General features: G+C 39.2%; 1 protein-coding gene across 1 annotated transcript in view; it reads right to left on the bottom strand.

Moving 5' to 3' along the window:
- Window positions 1-8,770: 8,770 nt before the first annotated feature.
- Window positions 8,771-17,935, bottom strand: part of CPE (carboxypeptidase E) — a 58,657-nt gene continuing 49,492 nt past the window's right edge. The window contains exons 6-9 of the mRNA XM_086747217.1: window positions 17,222-17,361; window positions 14,702-14,801; window positions 12,281-12,399; window positions 8,771-9,371 (exon numbers count right to left, since the gene is read on the bottom strand). Coding sequence (XP_086603343.1) covers window positions 9,273-9,371; window positions 12,281-12,399; window positions 14,702-14,801; window positions 17,222-17,361 — 458 coding nt within the window. The 3' untranslated portion in view covers window positions 8,771-9,272. The remainder of the gene's footprint in view (window positions 9,372-12,280; window positions 12,400-14,701; window positions 14,802-17,221; window positions 17,362-17,935) is intronic.

The raw sequence follows: 17,935 nt of genomic DNA, 5'->3' as shown, positions 1-17,935 counted from the left end.
AGACTACCAAACAATAAAGTAGCAGCTCAAAGCATTTGGATAAACAAGTTTTTCAAGTATTGAAATTGATATGGTAGGGATTAGGGTAGATCAAAGCCATTTGATGGGCCATTCTCTCTTGGAGGAAAAATGTGTCTTGCAAGGCAAAATGAGAAATAGAATATGAATAAAACCATGAGATAGTCCTGAAGTCTGTGTCACCTGCAGCTGACTGTAATATGCTAAGAAAAGTGCTGGGCCTTGCGTCCCCTACAAGTTTAGTGAGAGAAAAGGCTCATAATTTACTATTGCCTGACAAATGCAGAGGTCTGAGATAACTCCCATTGTTGCTGTTTTATGAAATACTAGGTGAAGAAAACACTTAAAGTGAAGCATTGAAATTCAGGGAAGACTAAATATATGTGTATATTTAAATATATAGAGATGTATATAGATATATATGTATACGGATATGTAGATGTATACATATATGTATATGTGTATAAATAAAACATTCATAATCTTTATTTCCCTTTTGTGAGTGCTTTTTTATGGTTTGCACAATATACATCTAAGCAGCCATTTGTCTAAAAGACAGTGGAAGTTGCCATGGAGTAGTTTGCTCTGATACAAAAGACTTAAGACTTAATGGTACAAGGAACTGAGAGTAAAAGGAAGCAGAAAAGGAACTGAACTGCAGTTTATGATCACACATTTCAAGCCCCATCTTCAAGGAGAAGAATTTCTCAGTGAAAATCCAAGAGGACATGGAGTATAAAGACTACTCGTTGCCTTCAACAATTTCTATCCAAAGGCCCAGAATAACAAAGTTGTTCATTAGAAATGATAAAGCAGTGCATGTTCTGTGCCTGTGTGACCTTCTATCACCAGCAGTAGCTTAGTTTCACCTTTTCGATAATAAAGTTCATCATATTGCAACCTCTTTCACGTTTACTGACCTGGAAACCAGCACCTTCTGCAGCACAGGGGCTGTATCAGGACTTTAGTACGCATCTCAGGGACACTGGGATGAAAAAAGGAGGTTATGGAGAAAGAAAAATAACAAACTGCTGAAGAGGGGGAGAAAGAAAACCTATGGCTTTGACATCCCATCCCTCCCCATGCAAGCAGGTGGATTTCAGCAGAATGGAGACTTGTAATACAAATAATTTTCTTGGATATTATGGGACCTGAAGATGCTGACATTATAAATATCATGCAAGCAAGCCAGTCTTTAATTAGTAAATTCTAGGAATAATGTAATTCCAAGAAAATGAGGAACCTAAGACTGAAGGAGGAGAGAAAGCCCTTTTAAGCATTTTGATTGATCTTAAATCAAATGCATTCCTACCATATTTCAGCAGGCTCTCTTATATTGGAAAACTCATTTCAGAATCAAAGCTAAAAATCTCACTTGGCTTCATTCAGAGCACAGATAGTAAGGGAAGCAACCCAGAAGCAAACATAGATAATAAATACCCAGATATTTTTAATGGCATACAGATATTGCCCATGCAATCCAAGCCTGAATTCTCAGAATCCTGTAATTAATGCATCCAGAAACGCTCTTAGATTGATGAAGTAGAAGCTCAAAGGGATGTGAATTGTCTAAAGCCTCGGGAAAGAATTAAACCAGATGGAACAATCAGCTGAAAGGGCGTACCCATGAAGAATAAAGGATTGGTTCAGCCAAGGAACAAAAACAGCGTTTTAAAAGTCTATCAAAAGGACAACAGTCTTATTTTTTAAAAAATCATGTGATGAAAAATCTACTGTACAGCTACATGAACTATTGCAAAGGTGAATTTGCCTCACTAAGAAAACACTGAACATCAGTTCTGCTTCGCCTACTTTCAGCTGCCAAGTATTTGATCTTGTTCAGTCTTTTTTTGCTAGACTGTGGGTTCAATTATGTGGCCACATTAATAAAAGCTATGAAACTAGTATAAATGCTTTGAAGTATAAGCATTATAGCATAGAATATCAAAAATATGAATTGACATTTTTATAAATGAAAGATCCAAGTGAAGCAGAACAGTACGTTTTTCAAAATTTTACTGTTTACCTTTCAATAACCCTTTTTTAAAATTATTATTCAACCTACAGTTTTCAAAGGCACCTAAGGCATCTATGAAGTTTTATCATCTTGCAGACCTGAGGAGAAGGACTTGGGAGTGCTGGTGGACGAGAAGCTCAACATGAGCCGGCAGTGTGCCCTTGCGGCCCAGAAGGCCAACTGCATCCTGGGCTGCATCAAGAGAAGCGTGGCCAGCAGGTCGAGGGAGGTGATTCTCCCCCTCTACTCTGCCCTGGTGAGACCCCACCTGGAGTACTGTATCCAGGTCTGGAGCCCCCAACACAAGAAGGACATGGACCAGTTGGAGAAGGTCCAGAGGAGGGCCACGAAGATGATAAAAGGGCTGGAGCACCTCTCTTATGAGGACAGGCTGAGAGAGCTGGGGCTGTTCAGCCTGCAGAAGAGGAGGCTCCGGGGAGACCTGATAGCGGTCTTCCAGTACCTCAAGGGGGCCTACAAGAAAGATGGGGAAAGGCTGTTTAGTAGGGCCTGTTGCGATAGGACGAGAGGTAATGGTTTTAAAATAGAGGGGGGTAGATTTAGATTAGAAATTAGGAAAAAATTTTTTACAATGTGAGTTATAGAACACTGGAACAGGTTGCCCAGAAAGGTGGTGGAGGCCCTCTCCCTGGAAACGTTCAAGGCCAGGCTGGATGAGGCTCTGAGCAACCTGACCTAGTCAGGGATGTCCCTGCTCCTTGCAGGGGATTGGACTAGATGACCTTTGAAGGTCCCTTCCAACCCTAACCATTCTATGATTCTCTATCATAAGTGAATTTGTTTAGGTACACAAATATACACTGCAATCTTTTCACAATTTTTTACATTTGTATTTTTACTATTTTTATTTTGGAAATCATAGCATTTTCTGGTTTTGTCCTGACTTCAATTTTCTCAAATTTAAAATGAGGTTTTTGAGATTAATTAATTTTGAAACAGCCTGTGAACACATCTCCATGTTTAATTGCTTTCCTGAAGCAAAATTCCAATGGGTAAAAATTTAATTTTTCTACAACACTTGTTCAAGTATATTATATGTAATTATTATTTTTTTCTTTTGGACTTTGTTTTCCTGGCAACTATTTATCTGAGAATTCTTAACATAATGTGCCAGCAACTTATGTAAACCCACAACTAATAGTGCTGAATATTTTTCATGTTAATTTGAATTTATCTTGGCATCTTGCAATACCATCCAATGCATTGGCAAACAAATATTGAATGACTTACTTCACTTAGAATGTCCTCCAAATTTTGTTTCTTTTCAGTGGAAATCCTGTGCAAGCTATGTCTAACTTTTGAGACATTACAAAAATGATCAGAAGATACTGCAGATGTTTAACATCTTGCATATTACCACATATGTTAACAGGCATCTGATGTTGAGGCCTGTCAGATGTATGTGGAAACAGAGAGCTGAAGACAGAATCAGGTCTGTAGACTTGAATCTTTTACTGAATTCTGACCTAAAAAAATATCATATTTGAGGGGAATGTTTTCCTGTGCCTTCTTCAGGAAGCTGAAAGACTAGATGAAAAGAAACTATTTCTGAACTTTGTTGTACCAGGACATGACATATGCCCTTCCAAATAAACTACCTGAATCTGAAGGGGAACGAATGTGGTATTAGGTTTACCGCTACTCCTTTTCAGATTGAGTTTCTAAGACCATGTCTCAGAAACCATTCTCAGACCATATCTAACCTGTGGGATCCAGCAGCACTTCCCAGCCTCCAAGTCTTAATGTATGCCTGCCATGCTCTAATGTGGAGTCAGGGGCATAGGCCAGATCCTTCCTCCAAAACCACTGGGGAAGTGTGGCAGCTGTCTTCTACCTCCATTGGAAGAAATCTAAGCATGCAGGCCAAAAGCAAGCTACTGGTGGGGTTCCCATTCTGGACACCTGACGATTTAGGATGCCAGGCCTTGCTAGGGGACCTGCCTCACACTGCAAGGGCAAACTTAGAATCTTCAGACACAAGAAAGCTCTGTAATCCGCTCCTGATGGGCCTTGGTGTAAGCGATTCTTGAGCTGCTCAGGCTGGGCTAGGTTTTGACACACCCAGAGAGAGAACTGGAAGCAGCCAAGGAAAAGCCACATGAGTGGATCTTTAGTGAGCTGAAGGGAGGGAAGTCAGACTGTAATTTCGTACTGTCCTTGGCAGCCAAGTCCTCTCTTGAACGTTGTCCATCGTTTCTGAAATGTGTTTAACTTACCTTTTGTGCGAGAGGTGCTGGATATGGAGGAGGGATTTTGGTTCTGCACCCTTGAACACAAGTACACGCACAATGGCGGACCGCAAAACAGATGCTTCTCTGAGTTCATGAACTCAGATCTCACATTACTGGATAGTATTGCAACACTGTGATCCCCTTTAGTGCTGCTGTGCTGCAGTCAGGTGAAGAGTTCATCTAGCTCAATAGTTTGTCTCTAAATTATGGCCTTGACCACATCCTCAGTGGGTGAATGTAGCAAAAATGGCACCCTAATTTACCCCCCTATCTTCCACTGAGCAGTGGTGCAGCGGCTTACCGAGCTGTAGGTTGCCACTGGTCCAGCTAATCTCCATTATTTCTACTTCAGGTCTTGCAATGACTCTTAACAAAAGTTCCACAACCAATTCTGCACTTTGTGAAAGAGGACTTCATTTCTGGGTTATTATTTTGCATCTTTCTTCTGGAAAAGATGAAGAACAATTACTGCTAATGCAAAATGAGCAGACTTGGCACCACATAATCCTGACTACTCAGATTCCAGGCTTGAGGGTCTGATAAAAACCTCAGTGAAACTAACGGGAATCTTTCCCAATGCAGGAGCCAAACTCTTCAGCTTCTCTGACAATTTCCACTATGCACAGAGGGACGCGTGATTATAAAAATCTGTGGTGGCTTAACTGAACATGAAAGTAGGACAAAGATAAAATAACATGAAGTATTAACCATTAATTCAGGGAAAATCTAGCACTGTGATAAATGGTGCCTAATCATGCATGTGTTTATGCCATTGCCGAAATACAACGCCTGGGGCATGGAGAGGCAAAATAAGGAGAGCTGAAGAAAGATCAGCACTGCAAGGCCATTTAATTTCATTACTATACTCCCATTATCACAGTTAGTAAAAGTAAACAACAGTTGTTTCTAAATATCTCATTTTTATACTGCCTATTCCAATACTGGCTATACTGCTCAAAACCTTAACCCCCGGGGGCACAGGATTAAATCAACTTCTCAGTTGTCATTTTCTTCTCCCCCTGAAGCAGGCTTTAAAAATGGAAAAGTGAAGCAAGCTGACTCAAAACCCTCACAAGCCAAGAGACAAACAAACCCACTGGGGTTTTTTTATGCCATGACTTTCAGAAAACCTCCCGAGTGTTCTTGTTTTCTGGGTTTATTTATAGAAGTCAGAAATACGGGAAGAGAGGCTGTGTCAATGACTGAACTTCTAAGTCAAATTAACAAGCAGCAAATTATTCACAACAGATGTAGCTCTACATAAACAGAAACACTACATGGGGAATAAAATACCTACAAGGAGACGATGGGAATGAGCTCTTTGTAAGATTCAGAAAGGCAGAAAGCAAGTGTTGTAGTGATGTTTCTGGGTCCTGCATTTCCCCTGCTAACTGCAAGTAGGAAACAAGGCACTCCTTCCACTGAGCAGGTTTACCGAGAAGCTCTAGACAGCTCCTTGCACTCTTAGAGAGACAGTCCCTAAACTGCTGCTATGCTGCAGCCTCCGTAGGCTTGAGTCAAAGCTCAGGTATGGGAGAGAATCAGGCTCATGGGAACTGCACCTTTTAACTTTAAATTCCAGCTCCTCTAAATCTACTTGTCATCCCCTGAATCCTCTTTCCTTTAATGGGCTATTTATTACGTGATCCTAACACATCTGTTGGATCTGTTAAAAAAACCTCAGAGAAAGAAACTTGGTGGCAATTCTTTCTTTTGTACCATCTCAGTTTTAATTTACACTTTAATTTATTTTGTTATCAACTCAGGAATAGCCAGGGCTATGTGTGAATTCACATATATCAACATGAACACCACAACCTGGGAAAAGTGAAACACAACTCAGATGCAGTGATTTTATTTGACTTACTTTGTTATTATAATCCTGGCCGCTGTAGTTATAAGGAAGCTGTAGCACTGCAGGTTTGCAAACACACTGGACACTGTGCTTTCTAATCCTAAGAATTAACGTGGAATAAACAAGACTTGTAAATACTGTGGAAGGCAGAGACTCATGAAAGTGTATGTCCTGTCCCCACTGACTTCGTGCAGACGCAGAGCATCTCGTTCTTATCCATGACTTTACTTGAAAACCTGCATGGGAAAAGCACTCAGAAAGATGTCTACTCCAAAGGGAGGATGTTCTGGCACAAAGTTAAGGGACTATGAATGGCTCTCAATGGGATATCGGCACTAATCCCAGTCTCGTTTCTCTTCAAATAGCAAACTAATTGGCATGTGCACCTTACTGAGGATGTTTGTGGCATACTTTGCAGACATGCACAGCCAAAGAGGTCATTTTTTGAACCTGTAAATTACTCACACATTTTACATTTTAAATAAACCTGTAGATTTATTGTACAATTGTACAGCATATGCCTTTTTAACCAAAAGCTCAGCATCACACAACACTTTGATCTTCACTTAAACATACACAGTCCTACAACACAGCTCACTTCAGCTAGGAAAGCTATATAATGAATTAATTTATTGAGAGTCCTGGCTATGCTGTTCTTAAGGATGTTTACCTACAGCAAGAACAGTGGCAGTGGTTCTGGTGTTGTAACATTTCATCACTTTAACCTGTTCTCAGCACAGTAATAACAAGCAGTTATCTAGAGCAAAATGAAGAGATCATTTAAGGGATGCCACATCTAATCGCAAATGCATGAAACAGTAGACCAGATGAGCTCACACACATAATACAAGTACAGATCAGAAATCTATTATGACATCACTTTGATGTAATGCCTGCACTAACTATGCCACGGAATCCACAATACAGGAAGACTGGATGCATGACAGGCATCACACCATGTAATAATAAGATCATTTGGATTGAAATTGTTAGGTTTGGAAGGGGCAGAACAGGGTGTCCTGTACAAATATACACCTGCCTTATCACATTGGTTTACAGGTCAGAAACACTCCTGTAGCCATTTGCCCACATGCCAGCAGTCTCTTGTTTTAATTCATTTTTATACTGTTTGCTTTGATTTTACCCGGTTCAGTTGAAAACAGTATCATTCCTTCCAGACACAGAATGTGTTTTGTGCTACATGTCTTAGCCTTTCAAATTGTCATAAACGCCTGAGTTGGTGTGACTGGCATCCTTTACATGCTCTTGTGCACAGCTAGCCCCAAGTTGTTATCAAGGCATGTACAGATAAGATTCTTCATTTGCCACAGGGATTTCTCATCACAAGGGAAAATCAAAGGTCATCACTGCATAATGACTTACAGCAAGTGAAGTTTCCCTGAAGTTTGGCATTAAATATCGACTACCCAAATGAGTTACGGGTTACACAGCAAATTCTTGATCAGAGAATCTTTATGCCTTTTAATTGCTGTTCAATTTATCAGTGTGTGTCAAACCTTAAACCTGTCACTTTAAAGGATCAAGTGCTATTTTTATTAAAGAATTTCAAATTCTCAAAAAATAGTATTTTCAGTAGGTTCCTAAATACCCAAAGGAAGTAAATTTGGATCCTACTCCTGAACATGTGATTTTTCACTTACAGTGACAGATGATAGTGCGTTGTTGGTTGGTTCTGAATGGTACTGAACTCCTACAGATCAACTAAAATAATACGCCAATCAAAACACAGACAGTGATACTAAAGAAACAGAGGAAGAAAATTGATATCAAACATCTGATGTTGAATTAAAATACACCAGCAATAGTGTGTAAGCTTTCAAACAGACAAGATGCTTAGCTGCTATCGAGTAGCATAACAGCAGTGGTTTCAGAAGAATTATATGGTTCATGTGTATTCTCCGACTCTGTAAATTTTGCTCATTTTAAACAAAAGACTAAAGCAAGTTAATTCAAGTATCCTAAAAAAAAAAAAAGTGGGAGGAAGAAGGATCTTTTAAAATCAAAGTTGCTTTTTTTATCATCTTCAAATATTTTTTGAAAATTTCACCACACTGAAAAAAAACTCACTTATCTGTCTTGCTTCTAGCTTTAGATAACACTAACCAGCAGCAGAAACAAAGCTGGAAACAAAATAATTCTTGGTTCATGAGACTAAATGCACATCCTCAGTAGACTTCCAGTTCATTCTCTAAATTGTAATGTTTTGGTAGCTTTTGGTGAACATATGAACTTTTGGCTGATTATCTAGACACCACTGACACACTGTACAGATTGTTGAAAAGGTAGCTGTCTAATTAAAACACACATAATCTGAAATGATTTTCTTTTTCTTACTGTAAAACAAACACAAGCAGCATATTAACAAGATGCACAAGGTCTTCTTCTTTGCTCATTTACAATTTTAATTTGATTAATAAGTAATAAGAAATAATTAAAACCTGATCTTGAAATATCATTGACAGTTTAAGGAATAAAGCTCTGCTATTTCCTGAATACATTCCATGCCATCTTTAATAAAAGAGCTTACACAGATTCCTTCTGCTTACTAAAATGAAGTCAGCTTATGTTTCTAACTTATTTAAATAGACCCAACACCAGAGACATACAAAATGTTATACTGAATTTTAATCCTTGTAAAACATAATTACACCACACACTGTTATTATAAATCTTTTCAATAACATCCATTATAGAACTCAGTAAAGAGCACTGTCTACTACTATGCACTGTCAAATATTTCTGGCAGTATTGGGAACTGACTACAGCAGGTTTCTTTTTTAAAATCAAGAGTAAGCCTACATATTCTGAACTCGCAAATAATACACAACGGACTGTACTTCCATATAGGCTGCAGAGACATTCACTCTTTTTTTTTTCTGATTTGTATATAAGAGTAAATTTTCCATAACAATATGAAAGAAAATTAATAACTTATTTATCTAGCTAGGAGGCTAGTCGTTATTTATAATCATATTAATCAAAAGATGACTGAAAAATTCGAAGTTAATTATTGTGAAGTGCACAAAATCTAGAATATAGGGACTTTCCACAGTACATTATACTAAGTCAACATACAATAGATTAAAAGCTGTAAAGCCAAAATTTTCATTTAAAAATTTAGTGTTTCTGACATCATCTTCCACCATTCCATCAACTCTTCTTTCTCCTCTTCTTTTCTTTCAGACAATGACTCCAGTTCAAAATCAACCTGAGTAAGAGAAATAGGCAAAAACATTGGTAAGATTTGTAGGGCAAAGTGTAGGCTTTGAAGAGTCATTTATTGAAAGAAGTTGTTTAACAAAGACATGGGGCTTAGAGAGGTACATTCCATTTTATACTACCTTTATTCCAAAGTCTCTCAGGGCTGATTTAAATATATCCAATACTAGTATATCAGTACAATAAACTTATCTTTAAAAATGCACTTGGGTGAGAAAAATTTCCAAGAGAAATCAGACATCTGTCCAGCCTTTGACTTGTCTAAAAACTTTAAAAAATATGGGCCAATGAACTAAAATCAAATAACAGCCAGTCACATAAATCATCTAGCATATAACAAAAAGTATCTTCAGCATATTGCTATCTAACACCTAGCAATGCAGACCCCCAGCAACATGTATTCAATTTTATGTGATCAAGAAGATCCAGTGAGCTTTTCTGACATGTGGCTCATTAGTGCAGATATGATGTGCTACTGTAGTATATCCTAGCATGTGACAAAAACTAGGGAAATAAGCATTAGGAGTGGAATCCATACCTGTACAGCGGATGAATTAAAAATGCTTCTGAACTCTTAGATGCCATTTAGGCCTTACTCATAATACGTGCTGGGTATCTCACAAAGCAGAGCTCCATCACTACCTTTCTGCACAGAGCTGAACACAGTTTTTAACCTATTGAGCTAGTCATTTGACAATTTACATTAAAAATAGCAGGTGTCAATGAAAACCTCAACATCTTTTACTTTTTATGTTGCACTATTTAAAAATCATAAAATCACAGAACAGTTTGGGTTGGAAAGGATCTTTAAGGGTCATCTAGTCCAACCGCCCTGAAAGGAGCAGGGAACATCTCCAACCAGATCAGGTTGCCTGATTCAAGGCCAACCTGGTCTTGAATGTTTCCAGGGATGGGGCATCCACCACTTCTCTCGGCAACCTGTTCCAGTGTTCCACCAACGTCATTGTAAAAACTTTTTCCTTATATCAAGTCTGAATCTGCATCCTTCTATTTTAAAACCATTATCCCTTGTCCTGTTGTAAAAGACTGTGTCAAATATTTGTCTCAACATTGTCGAAACATCCAACCACCACCCGAACAATGGAACTTCAATTAAACCACAGGACTAGAATCTTCCTGTTATCTTGCAAGCCAACTCCTGTTATCTTGCAAGCCAACTCCGGTTATCCTGCGAACCTGAATGCAGAGCTGATTCTGAGAAATTTAGACCTACCCCCCAGCATGCGTCCAGACCCAAGGCCAAAAAAACAGATGGGCCCAGAGATGGTATTGGGCATGCATATCACTGCCAGGTGAGGGGTGCAGCTAGGCAAACCAGCTCTTGGAATACAATGAATATGCAACGAAATGAACAATAAAAGGACAAAACCAACCAACATAAAAAGGGGAAAAAACATCGATGGAACCAACATCCATGGAATCAACATCGGACGGATTGTTCCCCCATGAGTGAACTGGACTGTCGGGACGCCACAGCTCCGAGGTGGTAGCTATTGCAACTGAAACTCTTTTCTTTTCTCCCTCTTTCCTTTCTTTCTCTCTTTTCTCTTGCATTTGCAAACTTGTTCTCAGGTAAATAAAGTTACCTGGCGCTTGACTCCGTTCTGAGTCTTAATTCTGTTCCCGAGAATATAAACAAAACCACGCTCCAGTGTGTGAGAGGTTGGTCCAGCTGCCCCTAGCCTCCCAGACTCATCTGAGGTCAGATAGAACACAAGAGGGCCTTCCTCTCATCCGAAATCAGAGCATGACACCTATCACAACAGGCCCTGCTAAAGAGTTTCTCCCCATCTCTAAGACCCCTTCAGGTACTGGAAGGCCGCTATAAGGTCTCCCTGGAGCCTTCTCTTCTCCAAGCTGAGCAGCGCCAACTCTCTCAGCCTATCCTCATACAAGAGGTGCTCCAGCCCTCTGATCATCTTCGTGGCCCTCCTCTGGACTCATTCCAACAAATCTATGTCCTTCTTATGTTGGAGGCTCTAGAGCTGGATGCAGTACTCCAGGTGGGGTCTCACCAGAGTGGAATACAGGGCAGAATCACCTCCCTCAACCTGCTGGCCACACTCCTCTTTGTGCAGCCCAGGATGCAGTTGGCTTTCTGGGCTGCAAGCATGCATTACCCACTTATGTTGAGCTTCTCAACCACTAGCATTCCCAAGTCCTTCTCCTCAGGGCTGCTCTCTATCCATTCTCCACCCAGCCTTTATTTGTGCTTGGGATTGTTCCAACCCATGTGCAGGACCTTGCGCTTGGCCTGGCTGAATTTCATAAGGTTCTCACAGGCCCACCTCTCCAGCCTGTCAAGGTTCCTCTGGATGGCATCCCTTCCCTCCAGCATGTCAACCACACCACATAGCTTGGTGTTGTTGGCAAACTTGCTGAGGGTGCGCTCTATCCCAGTATCCACATCATCGATAAAAATGTTAAAGAGGGCCGGTCCCAATACCAGTCCCTGAGGAACACCACTCGTCACTGGTCTCCACTCGCACATCGAAATGTTGACCACAACTCCGAATGCGGCCATCCAGCCAATTCCTTAGCCACCTTATCCAAAGATATTCTGTAATGTTCTATCTGATTGGCTATTCGCACATCAATGAATAAAAAAAAAGTTTTAATTTCTCAATATTACCTGTGTCTTTTCATTTTAAATCAGACCAAAAGGAGATGAAATGATTTTACAATGAGATTACTCTCAGTGGCTTGTACAGCAAGTACTAGAAAAGTAGATTTCCAGTCTGCTTCCTAAATTAGCATATTCTGAAATATTTTTTAAAAAATCACCTCCTGCTTACATATATACCATGAATTAAAAAAAGAAAGAGACTTTTTAATATATATAATAGACAATAAACCAACACACATGTGAGCACTTACCACAACTGCAGGGCTAAAGGGCACAGCCACTTTTTTAGTTATTGCTAGATAGCCTGGTGCTGAGGCTGTAAGTTTGTAATTTCCAGGCACAAGCAATCTCCAGTAATCACCATCCTTTGCTGTAGAGAAGAAGAAGAAAAAAAATCCTAAGGATTATGTATAAAACTAATTACACAGCTAAGGAGAAGGGACCATATATCTTGTCAGAGTCTTTTGTATTCCTATCTGCCCTTTTTTTTGTCTATCTGAAAGGATTCTTCTGTAAGGGCTGTACTATTTTATCATTACAGATTTTCTTCTCTTCAGGTAACAAAAACTTATATTAAAACTCTGAAGTTGTGCTGTAGCCATGATGAAAGATTTTGCCTGCTGAGGCTGAAGGCTCTCCAGGACAATGAAAGGACATTATTCTACTTTAGAAGCACCCTCCAGCTAATGACAGCTCCAGTTAAGTGTCTGAGTTTCAGCTTGCAATGCAATGGGAATTTTTAATGTCCTTCAGTATTCCAAAAATATCTTCATCAAATTTAAATAAATAGGACCACCACTCTCAATTTATCTTGCAGAGAAAGCTACAAATCACCATTTTCTAGAATGTTTGATGTGTATCACCCCTGAAGTATCATCATCCACATGTTTCAGTATCCAGGCAACGTCTAGGGCTTTTTTCTTCTGTTGAGCTAAACAAAGAAATGAAGGTTTGATCCACTTAGGTCAAAGAAAGGCTCCTGCTGCACTGAGTGTCACTGCAGATCATCTTTTTCAGTCACAGAATAAAAATGCATCATTCTCTTCTCCAGAAATGACCCTCTCCCATTTTCCCAATTGCCCCTGCACCAGCAGTGGGCAATTATCTCATTTGTCACAGGCTAATCCTCTGAACTTCTCTATCTCCAGAAAACATTGCAAGGCTGTTCTAAAGGTCAGTTAGTAGTGCCATTTAAAAGACTTGGCCATGCTCTTACTGCCAGTTCCTTAAATGCTTTTTCAGCACATCTGCAGCTACACAGTGCACAGAGGGAAATATTACTTAAATGTCAGCAATTTGCACGGTCAAAAAACGTCAGTAGTCGGTCCAGTTGTTCCCAGACTTTTCTCTTCATAAAAGAGAAGGGAAAAAAAATACTGCTGTAGAGCTACGATAATGATCTATTCTAATTCCTGGCACTGGAACAAAGCTCAATTTTAACTCATGAACAAAGGAGCAGGGGAAAAAAAAAAGCCAAAGAATATTCATCCTTCTTTTTGAATGTGCTAAAATTCAAGTACTTGTTTTCCTCACTGTTTTGACAATACATGACTTCCAAGCTTATATACACACAACAATGTGAGAGGATTCATAATTAGATGCATTTCTGTGCTGTAGAAGCGTGAGCTGCAGTATCATATGCATCACTCTCTCATACCTCAAAGTATCTTTTTGCACAGCTTATTCCTTTTTTATTATCCCTGAAAATTTATTTCCAGCCTTTGTACTTTTTGCCTTCCTATATACAGTGAAAGAAGGCAGCTAATGTTACCACAGATTGTTCTCCTGCTTGGTAGAAATGCTGCTCTCTTTGCAGGTGATGTGAGAACAAACACAAATCTGAAGGGTCTACCAGTCCTTTATCACAGTATACTGCATGTCTGTAACAGTATAGTGAGACACATCATTGAGAAAATGACCATAATGTTAGCTCATGCATAAAGCACTGGCATTTTATTATTGTTTTTCTGATTAGTATCTTCTACAAACAAAATAAAAGTTGCCTTTAGGAATAAGAAAGCATAGGTCTACAGGAAAGACTACAAATTGGCACTGTGCAAGCTACCTTAGAATTCCTTCTTGAATAAAGCACAACATCACCAAAGAGGTGACACACAATTTTCTATAAACATCAACACAATATTTCCGTCTTTAGTATTGCCCTTCTGAAAAAAAAAATCACATAATTTTAAATAGCAGAGAGAATTTATCTTTGCAGGAGGAAGTTATATAAACTGAAAATCTGTCAAGAATTTACATACCAAAAGGTATGATCTCATAGTGAGTAATGTAACAGTTTTGGACTACAATTTAGCCTTTAAACTCAAAATGGCACTGCTGACAGGACTTTAAATCCTGGGAGAGTTGTGAAACACTCTTTGCAAATCAGAAGACAAACCAAGCACAAATAACCAAGAGCCACCAGAACCAATTCATGCCAGAGATCCATGAAGTTCCAACAACCAGTCTCCAGCTACGTTGAGAGTGAAATATAAGAGAAAAAATCATGGAAACCTGCAGGCAACAAGCTTCTTGAGGAACAACATGTTTTTCCTGGCTTCAAAATTTCCCTCCCTTAAAGCTTCAGCTAATAAGATCTGAAATGGCTTCAGGTCGCCAAGCAGAGGGTGTTAAATTCAGCACTTCTTGTTCTCTTGAGGCACAACACTCACCTGATGTAATGTCATGGCTTATCCCCTCCACAGAAATTGTAGCATTTGCTATCGGATTGCCCTGAAGATCTTTAACAAAACCCTTCACTCCTCGATGAATCTAAAATGAATAAAGTAAGTTAGCAAGTCATGGGAAATAACTGGAAAAGTCTTAAGAAAAGATGGCATTTTCATCAGAGAAATATCTATTGATATATCTAACGATCCATGTTACAGATCCCACGGTCTCTATGCTGACAACTATCAAGGATAATCACTAAACATCATAATGGAACAAACAGTGAAGAGGAGAAATAATGCAGCTGGTAGTTATACTAATTTCTCAGTGCAATGCAAGCATTTCTCAGAAATATGCAGCAAAACATAATATATGTGAATACTGACTTGAAAGTCTTTGTCACTGGGGATTGATGAATGTGCTGAAAAGCTCTGAAAGACAGCCTAAAAAAAAAAAAAAAACCCTTTTTTTTTATTTTTAAAGTTTCATCAACTGTAAGAACTTAGGGCTAATAACGGACATAACTGCTCAAAAGTGAAACATTAACAAGGTTAAATGCAAGCACTTGGACTTTGATGGGCAATCCTTGTGTGAATTGCTTGAGCTCTCTATTGTGCACCCAAAACATCCAGGTCTTTGAGCTGGGACCACACAGAGTCACAACACTCCCCACATGGCCTGTGAGAGAAAGGCGATGGTGGGTCATGTCCTAGTTCCTTCTTGCCTCTTAGGCAACATACTTCAAGCAGGAGCACCAGCAGTACCTAAACGCTCTGTTCCCAGCATATATGAAATTAAAGCACTGATTTGACTGCAGCATGTGGAGAGACCAGTCCTGCTGGTATTTCTTAAGCATAGTCTGAAAGCAGACTGAGCTCCTCAGAGGCAAGAGGCTGAGGATCAACTACCTTTCCACAGCCTGAGACATGCAGCTCTCAGCTCTGGGGAGGATGGGATGTTTTGAACACATGCAGAGATGCACCTCACTGGGAGCCTGGAAATTAAGCAAGGAAGTGCTGTGGAGTTCAGGCTTCTCTCTGACTCTGTGGCATTTGAAAAGACTTGCGAATCACAAATTTTAGTTTGAGATTTTGAAATTCCCCTTTATAAACTTACATGGTGTATTCAGCTGCTATAATTTAGTTTACTAGATTCCTTTAATTTACACTGTAGGAGAAGCCTGACACAGATTGGCTTAGAAAAGCAGAAAGTACATATTTGCACTGTCCTCAGCAATCACAGGGGAGCTGGAGCACAGAGCTGGTCCTCTTATCCTGTGAGAGGATAAAAACCAATGCCAGATAGACCATCTGAACTTCAAGGATAAAGCCAGCAGCTCTTCCGGAGCAAAGGAAGTTGGCAAAATAATCTCTTACACATCAGTAATTTTGAAAATGCACTGACACCATTGTTTTCCATGAGTCAGTCAAAATTAACCAAAGTGCAACGGAGCTGAACAATTTGAGATGGATCCCATAGTAAATGGGTAAAAATCTGCAAAGCAGGTACGGCTTTTTCCTCAGCCCACATACAACCTAGTAACAGAGCGGTATAACACAAACATTTCAGATATTCAAATATTTCAGATTCCTGTCTAACTAAACCATTCTCACACAAATAAGTTCTTAAAGAAATCAATGTATTAATTGACCAGCTCTACTTAACAAAGCATGTTTCTGATTTCACAATCCCAGGTGTGCGGCTATTAATGATATCAGATATACTTCTGATCTTTAACTACAATATCCAGGTTTCAGAAATTTGATATTCCCACAGTGTTTGGAGCCATCATTTCAGTTTAGCCTGATACATTGGCATGAAATGATTTAAAAAAAAAACCCCAAAAACCAGCAAAAAAAAACCCCATGCACACAGAGAGATCTATTTCAGGAGTCTTACCTTCTAACAGTCGCTTAGCACAAGATTATCTAAACCCGTGACTACACTTTACACTTCTAACCAGATTTTGTATAATTTTTAACAGAATCATCACATTGACAGCTCTATGTTGAATATCAGCAGCTCATGCAATCAGAGAGCAGCAGAGTATCTACAAAACCAGGATTAGAGACATGCTCCAACATTACACTGAACTGCCAAGCAGTTACAGTCTAATCCAGCCGCCTAGGCTCCCTGTACATCCAGAGCAAGTCATCCCACGTCTGTACGCACACTTCACTATCTGTAGAAGACAATCCACCTCCTCTGAGTATACACATCAGTGCTGGGGGAATGAGTTATGCTCTGGAGATGCGTATATCTTTTCATTGAGGAATCTGACACAAATCACTTAATATCTGTAACAGCTTAAGTAAGGTGAGATTAATTCCATACTATAACATTTCTTCTTTTCCTCTCTTCCGCATGTTTAGATCACATAGGATTTACCACCTTAGAGACATATAAGAATTATGGAGCATCAATTGGATTAATATGAAATTTTGAGTTAGATGTTCACACAGCACAAAGTTTAGAAGTTTCATGTACAATAACTACAGCTTTGCCATCCTCTCTTTGGTTACCTGCTCGATGTAATTGATAAGGGAGTTCTTGTTGTCCTCCCAGTAGCCCTTCAGAGTTTCTTCAGGTGGGAATTTTTCACAGCTAAGCTCCACTGTGATTTCAAAGCAGTTGCTGCTGAGGTAATTGAAATCCTGCATTCCTGCAATGCCAGAAAAGAGTTAGTGATGCATTTTGCATTTGTTCTGAAGGAAAGAGAGTAAAGGGAAATATGTCAGATGCTGGGGCTGTAAAGGAAAGAACAGCTACAAATACAGTACGTGTAGTTCTATTTAATCAGCTTAGTTCTGAAATCAGAGGCATTCAATCAGAGAAATCAACAAGAAAATTGATTCCCAAAAACGTTTTCTTCCCAAGGAAAGTTTAGAAAAGACTTAACACCTGGCCTATATGCTCCTACCTGACACGTGGTTTTTGAATAGCTGACATATTAATTACTTTTCTTTTTCTCTTCAGGAATAGAAAATTATTTCTGATTATGGCTAAAATATTTCCATATTAAAGTAAAAGGTGATCACTTTGTAAACAAAGAATAATGACAATTAATTATAAAGTAAATGAAACATGAAAAAGTGACGTTGAAAAAGAGGCTTATAAAGATTAGTCAAAAACATTGGGTTTTTTTTCTGAAAATATAAGATTTCAACTTAGTGACATTTTACAAGAAAAGCATCTGTTTGCTAAGGAATATCCTTTGTCAAGTTTCTCAGCACATA

Source organism: Chlamydotis macqueenii, chromosome 4 (assembly GCF_036417535.1).
Source record: "Chlamydotis macqueenii isolate bChlMac1 chromosome 4, bChlMac1.mat, whole genome shotgun sequence".
Lineage (NCBI taxonomy): Eukaryota > Metazoa > Chordata > Aves > Otidiformes > Otididae > Chlamydotis > Chlamydotis macqueenii.
Note: the sequence above shows the minus strand (reverse complement) of the source record. Positions and strands in the feature narration are given on the sequence as shown.